We start from the raw sequence: 6909 nt of genomic DNA on the forward strand, positions 1-6909 counted from the left end.
GCAGCAGATGCCCAGCACGGCCGACGGGGCCGTCAGGACCATCGGCAGCTACGTGCCCGGGCCCCGCAGCCGGTCCCCGTCACTCAACAGGCTCGCTGGCGCCGGCGAGGATGGCAAGCGACCGCAGCAGCCCTGGCACGTGGGGTAAGGACCGGCAGAGGCGGGGTGGGGCTGCCCTGGGGACCAGCGGGAAGGTGGCCCTGGGCAGCCGGGCTCCGCCTTCTGGGACTTTCTCAGGCGAGGGCGGGACTCCGGAGGGTGCGGGCCGCTCACCGTCTGGGCCTCAGGGGCATGAGCAGCAAAGCAGTGGCCGTGCCTTGTGACCGCTGACCCGACGGCGCAGTCAGGGGGCCCAGGCGTGTCCCCTGTGCTGTCCCGGGCCCCTCCCTCTGTGGCGCCTCGGAGGGGTGCTACGTCCTCCTGTGTCTCAGATGAGGGGACTGAGGCCCGGGTCACACGGCCAGCGTGGGGCCGGGCAGGACTCTGAACCAGGCTGCTGGTTCCTGAGTCCGCGGTGGGGCACGCAAGGGTTCCTCCCTGCTGACCCCGTCCTCGCCCGCACGGCAGGGAGGGCTCGTGTGTTCCTGGCTGGCGTGACATTTCCGGTGAGGTTTGAATGGCCCCTTTGTCCGGCACTCGGCACCCTGTCACCCTGTCGCCCACTGCTGCATCCCAGCTATGATCAGGACGTGGGGAGGGGCACAGGGCCCTGTTCCGTGTGCTTGGTGTGTGTTTGGGGTGGGGGCTCAGGCAGGAAGCCCGGGTGGAGGGCTCAGTGCGTCACGTGGTTGGGGAAGGGGCTGTGACCACGAGCAGCGTGCCAGGTCTCCGGGCTGCAGCCGCAGAGGTCGTGGGGAAGACGTGCCCCTCACAATGCTGGCGCACCCCCAGGCACGCGTCAGTGCCGTAACCCCTGGACACGTGCCTCTCGCGCTGTCTGGTCCTCTGAACGGAGAGACCCAGTTCCCGGTTCTGGTCTAGATTTGCTCTGAGCCCCCCGAGGGAGACGTCACAGGTGCTAAGAGCAGTTTCAAGCTAAATTAAAGGATCCCCCGAGGCAGAAAATTCCGCTTCACACCGTTCGCTAGAATTATGACTCTAATTTAAGAAGAGTGTGTCCCCTTCCTCCCGTACGAAGTCTAATAAGATGCTGCAGGCAGTGTGGCCAGGGACTTGCAAACGCCGCAGACAAATTACTGCTTCTGAAGAGACAAAGCGGCTGGGACACATGGCGGGGCCCTGTCTGAGTGTCCCCGTGGCCATGCAGGTGTGCACGCGTGGGCGTGAGGGCGCGCACTGCCGGTGTGCACGCGTGTGTGTGTGCGCCTGCACGCACGTCTGTGTTGGTGCGTGTGTATGTGTGCGTTCACTCGTGTGTGCATGTAACGTGTCTTTGTTTCTGTTTGTGTGTGCATGTACGCACCTTTGTGTTTGTGTGTGTGTGTGCGCGTGTGCGCATGTGTGTATGTGTGTAAGAGAGAGAATCATAGCAACTGGCCTGTCCTGAGTGCCTGACCAGGACTTCCTGAGCACGTGTTCTGGGCTCCGTCCTGGGCTCCACCTTGGGACAGCTACTTAACCTCTTGTGCCTCGTCCCTGGGGACTGTAAGACGGGGCTCCCTCGGGTTGTCCTCAAGGCCGGCTGACTAAACGGATTCAGGGCGCCTTGCACACAGGAAGTGCGCCGTCCACGCCGGCCCTTAGGTGCAGCCCGCACCCGTGTCCGACCCAAGGCCAGGCATTTGGACAGGCTCGTTCCCTTTATGCCCAGAGCTGCGGGGAGGGCGACCGGCCATCCCGGCCTGCCGGGTGCAGGACCTTCAGTGCTAACACCGGCACGGTCAGCCCCACCTAACCGTGCGCCCGCTGCCTGTCCTGGTCAGGGGGAGGTGTCCTTGCCCGGCCGGCACCCCGCCTTGCCGAGTGGCATCCGGACTGTCGGTCAGCCCTCCCTGCCATTGTCCCAGCCTGCTCCCTTCCCCCAACCCCATCACAGCCTGCCCGTCCCATGTCCGTCTTATTATGATCCAGCTCTCTGCGACTCCATGTCGTGACAGTGCCCGTGTGAGCTGCCGTGGTCCTTACTCCCAGACTCCCCCGTTCTAACAGGGACCCGCCGGGCATGCCGGCTTGCCCCTGGGAGGCGAGGGTACTGGCGGGCGTTAGAGCCACACGGCAAGCTCTGCTTCCCGGCTGGGAGACACCGCCCGGCCTTTCACCCCTGCGCCCAGGCCTGAAAATGGCCGTACAATACCAGCCAGTCAGGTGATAGGGGACATTGGGACTCAGGGCCCCACGGCACAGCTCCTGGGCCTTTAGGGGGCTCAGGGAGGTGGCTGAACCCCTCCGCTGTATCTTTGTCCTTGAGGCCGACGGGTCCCAGCCAGGCACTATGCACTTGCCGTAGGACGGGGTCCCCCAGCGTACCCCCAGAGCCCTTCCTGCAATCACAGAACTAGAGGTGGGTTTAGGATGTGCTTGCCTCACCCTATCCTGTCTCAGGGGTGGCTGCCCAACGGCCCACCCCCCAGGCAGGCCCTGTGCCAGACCGCCGGGCTGTATCCAGGGACATGGCTTCCTCCGTGAGGACCACAGCTGCCTCCTGCCCACTGCACGGCTTTGGGCAGGCCGCCTGGCCACTCTGCACCCCGCTTTCTCCTGCGTGAAATGGGGCCAGTGGGCATGCGTAGAGGACTGTCCCGCACTGAGACCCATGCCCAGCTCTGAGACCCATGTCCAGCTCGTAGTGAATCCCACAGAAGTGTCTGCGACCCTCGGCTGTTGTCATAGTCAGGGACACTTCAGGAGGACCCTGTGGCCACTGTGGGGCAGGCAGTGTTGGTGCCCCTGTCTGGTGACGTGCTGGGCTGAGGGGCAGGAGACGTGAGGAGATCTCGTCAGCCAGGTCGAGGGAGATGTAGCGTCCTGAGCACGAGGCGGTGGCCTCAGGCTGCACGTTCCCGCCTCGTCCCCCCCTTTCTCTCTCGACGCCCACAGGGAAGGCTGGCCCCTCAGCACCCCTCTCTCAGGTAACCGGAGGCCCCAGAAACCTCAGCCCAGAGCGTGGTGGGTGCAGCACTGTGGCCTGAGCCACACCCTCAGGTGCAAACTTGGCGGAAGGGGGACCAAGGCCTCCCCAGCTGGACCAGGTGCAAGGCAGAAGAGTTAGGGGTCCCGGGGCATGGGAGCCAGGGTCCCCGCAGCACCTGTGCACCCGGCTCAGGTGCCAGCTCCGCACACACCTGCCTGAGACGCGCCCTCTAGTGGTGCCCGCTGGCATGACAGGCCCCTGTCCCCAAGAACCCGCCTGAGCCAGGGTGTGCTGCATCCAGTTGCCCCCCGCCCCCCCCCGCAAGGAGTGGGCTCCCGCCAGGACCCCTCCCGGCTCCCCAGGGGGCCGACCAGCTCTCACCAGGCTCAGAACAGCTCTTGGTGTATTTTTGCACAGCTGGGGCAGCCGCCCCGTCCCCCTTTAAACAGGTTTCCGGGGTGGGGTCACTCAGCAGAGTGGAGCGGCTCGTGCTTCGGGGTTCAGGCAGAGAGTGCACGTGCCCCGACCGCTGGCTGAGTCCTCTGAGCCTCCTCTTCCCCCGCCCACGGGGACGGCGGTGGCCCCCGTCCCATCCCACAGGGGTGGGAGTTGAGCTGGACTCTGCTGCCACCGGGCAGAAGCTGGCAGGGGCTCAAGAAAGCCCATCCTTTAGCCCAGTCCCTGCCAGCTCCGTGAACTTGGCCATGGAAAGCTGAGGCCAAGCAAGCATCGGGGTTTCCAACGGCTGAACTGGGCGGGGGAGCCAGCCCCGTGTGGTGGGCGTGGCTGTCTGGGAGGGCCATCGTGTTCAGGCGGGCAGGGCGGGCCGTGAGCCTGTGCCCGCAGCCCCAGGATGGCGACGTCGGCATCACCAACATCTCCCCCACCCACCCCAGGTAGTGGCTGTGCCTCCCGTAGCCCGAGACAGGCGCCTCAAACCCAAGAGCAGTTTGCTCAGAGAACAGAACCTCTCAGATGCAGCCATGGACCTCAGAGGCCGAGGCCCCCACTTCCTGTGCAGGCGGAAACGAGGGTTCCGGGAGGCTCTGGGGCGGTGGGACCCCGCCTTGCCCTGTGACCCCTTCTGGGGAGTAGAGCCCTTCTCTGGCCGGGCTGTGGGCCCGCAGCGGTGGGCGCCCTCTGGCTCGGGGCCCTGTCCACCTCTGTGAGCCCTCTCCCTGCCTCCTGGGGACATGGGGACCAGGAAGCCAACGTGCTGCTTCCCCCGTGGACCAGGGGGAAGCCTGGTTTCCTCGGCGGGACCAGCAGCTGCCAATCCCTCCCTCTGCCCATCCTGACCCAGACAGGGCCATGGGTCACGTGGGTCCTGGCTGGCTGGGCGGGGTCTGGAGGGACAAGGCCAGTGTTGCCGGGGCCGGCTGTGGAATCGGACTGTGCTCCCACGACCCCGCCACCTGACCCCGCGCGCTAAAGGCACATCCCGGACGCCAGGACTAGGGACCAATGAAGGGCCGGGCTCCCGGGTCTGAGTCAGCCGCCTGGGGGGCGGGGCCAGGCGAAGGGGCCCAGCGTCGGGGAGCAGGTGCACCTTGGCTGACCACACGGGCCTCCCCCGTCACTCACCTTCCACGCTTGGGACATTCTAAAACCATAACCTTGGGGAAGTGACAGCAGTGCAGAAGGGGGGATGCCGTCCCCCACCCGAAAAAGAGCGGCTTTGGGAACACGGCCGGCCCCAAGATTTGAGATCTTGGTGTCAGGGGGAGTCTGGAGTCACAGTCAGCTTCGGAACCTCTGAGGGAGGGAGTCCCCAGTGCACTGGAGAAAAATTGCCAGGCCGGGGACACTGTGAGCCAGACTGGGCTGGCGCCGGGAGGCGGAGGCCGTTCAGGGCTGTCCCATCACAGGGAGCCTTGGGACCCATCACTTCTGCTGAAAAAAAAAGGGTGTGGGGGGAGGAGTCCACACTAGGGAAAACCCCGTTTAAACTCCAGCCAAAAAGATGGCCTTGTGCTCTACAAACACAGGGGTCACCGGAAGGCAGTACAGAGGCGCAGCAGGACCATGCCGAGGAGGCGGTGTATGTGACTTTGCAATGTCCTGCGTGGTCTCCCGGAGCCCAAAAGCATCCGGCCAGCGGCAGACTTCCTGAAACTCAAATCCTCCCTGCAGGCACCTCTTGGTTTTCCTTGAGGATGGCCTGCGTGGGGGTTGTGAATTAGGAAGACTGGTAATAGTGCAGGAGCCACAAAGGGCTGTGCCCTAGCTATCTCCTGGCTACTGGGCAGGGAGAATTGTCATACTGACCATGCCTGGGGGCTGAAGGCTCTCTGCCCCGCGACACCACGTCGGTAAGCTTGGGGCCGTCTGCGATGAACCGCCTCACTTCGCCCTCCCCAACCTCCGTGCGAGGCCGGGAACCAGGAGACGGCCGACTTCAGTGGGTCCCCAGGTCCGGGCAGCTCTGCCCCTTGTCATCTCTGAGTCACCTGTCCCTCTGCACATCGGCCCTGCCGAGGGGCTCCCCGCCCCCATCCAGCCCCTCGCCACGGCCCAAGTAACCCAGTGTTCATCCAGTCACGTCTTTGGCCTCTGGGGCATCAGTTCTGCCCTAAATGTCCCTGCAGAGTCTTTCCTGCCGACCGCAGCCTGTCCCCGAGTCACCCTCTCCTCTGTGCTGACCCACTGGACATGCAGAAAGTGTCTTCCCACTTCTCTTTCTCCCTGCGTGGCTCCCCATGAGGCCTCGTGTTCTCGGACCCACCAGATGCTTGCTGAATGAATGAATGAATGAATGAATGAATGGACGGATGGACGGACGACGTGTAAGTGACGGGTGAATGACGGATGGCGGAGGCTCAGTGAGCGGGCGGCCCCCGTTCGCGCAGGGTGGCCGGGCGGTGGCCCAGCCCACTCCACATGGCCCTGCGTCTCCCGATCTGAGAATTCTGTGACGCAGCCTCACACCAAGACGTGGCGGCCAGAATCTCACCTGGCTGCTCTCGGCCGCCTCGACCGCTGTCAGCGCACAGCTCAGTGACACGAGGCACATTCGCCCTGCTGTGTGACTGTCACCGCCACCGTCTCCAGGACTTTGCATGCTCCCAAGCCGACAGCCTGTCCCCGTGACACACCACGCCCCAGCACGCCACCCCCTTGCCGTCTCTGCGAACCCGGCTCCCACGGGGGCCTCTCGTGAGCAGAGTCACATAGGACTCGTCCTTTTGGGACCGGCTCGTTTTCCTCGGCACAGTGTCCTCCGCGCTGAGCCCGTGTCGGGACTTCCTCCCTTTCCCAGGCCGTCCGATGCCTGGGCGGCCACGTTTCGTGCGTGTATCATCCATCGCTGGACACGCGCGCCGGACGCTTCCTGGCTGTCGTGATGCTGCTTGGAACGTGGGTGCAGACACCTGCCGAGTCCCCGCCGTCACACCCTTGGGGATGATTACCGCGTGCCGTGACTTCGCACGCTGGGCCCCGGGCCCCGACACGTGCTCAGCCCGTCGGGAAGCAGAGTTCCGATGTGACTGCCCTCAACAGCCTTTGCCGTGGGCGGACTGGCCGCAGGTCAGAGCGTGGCCTCTGCTCTGTCGCAGCCGGTGACCCTCTCTCTGTCCCCTCCATCGCAGGCCGGCCTTCCCGCCCGGCGGCAGCAAGGACGCGCTCTCTGCCTTCGAGCGCCTGGGGCCCAAGCGGAAACTGTACAGCGCGGTGCCCGGGAGGCTCTTTGTGGTCGTCAAGCCATACCAGCCTCAGGTCGACGGCGAGATCCCCCTTCACCGTGGCGACAGGGTCAAAGGTCAGTGTCCCCAGCGTCCTCGGCTCCTGGGGCAAGGTCAGCCCGGGACCCCTATGGAAAATATGGAGCCCCGGGAGGCAGATGGGGACAGAGGACACTCGACAGCCATTCTCACGGG

General features: G+C 64.9%; 1 protein-coding gene across 1 annotated transcript; it reads left to right on the forward strand.

Annotated features, from left to right (window-relative positions):
* Positions 1-7: 7 nt before the first annotated feature.
* Positions 8-6791, forward strand: LOC120614205 (SH3 and multiple ankyrin repeat domains protein 2-like; the record flags this gene model as incomplete). Its single annotated transcript, XM_039876988.1, has 2 exons — positions 8-144; positions 6622-6791. Coding segments are annotated over exons 1-2 (307 nt in total), but the record flags the coding sequence as incomplete, so codon positions are not given.
* Between the last annotated feature and the right edge of the window lie 118 nt (positions 6792-6909).

Source organism: Pteropus medius, unplaced genomic scaffold (assembly GCF_902729225.1).
Source record: "Pteropus medius unplaced genomic scaffold, Ma_sr-lr_union100, whole genome shotgun sequence".
Classification (NCBI taxonomy): domain Eukaryota; kingdom Metazoa; phylum Chordata; class Mammalia; order Chiroptera; family Pteropodidae; genus Pteropus; species Pteropus medius.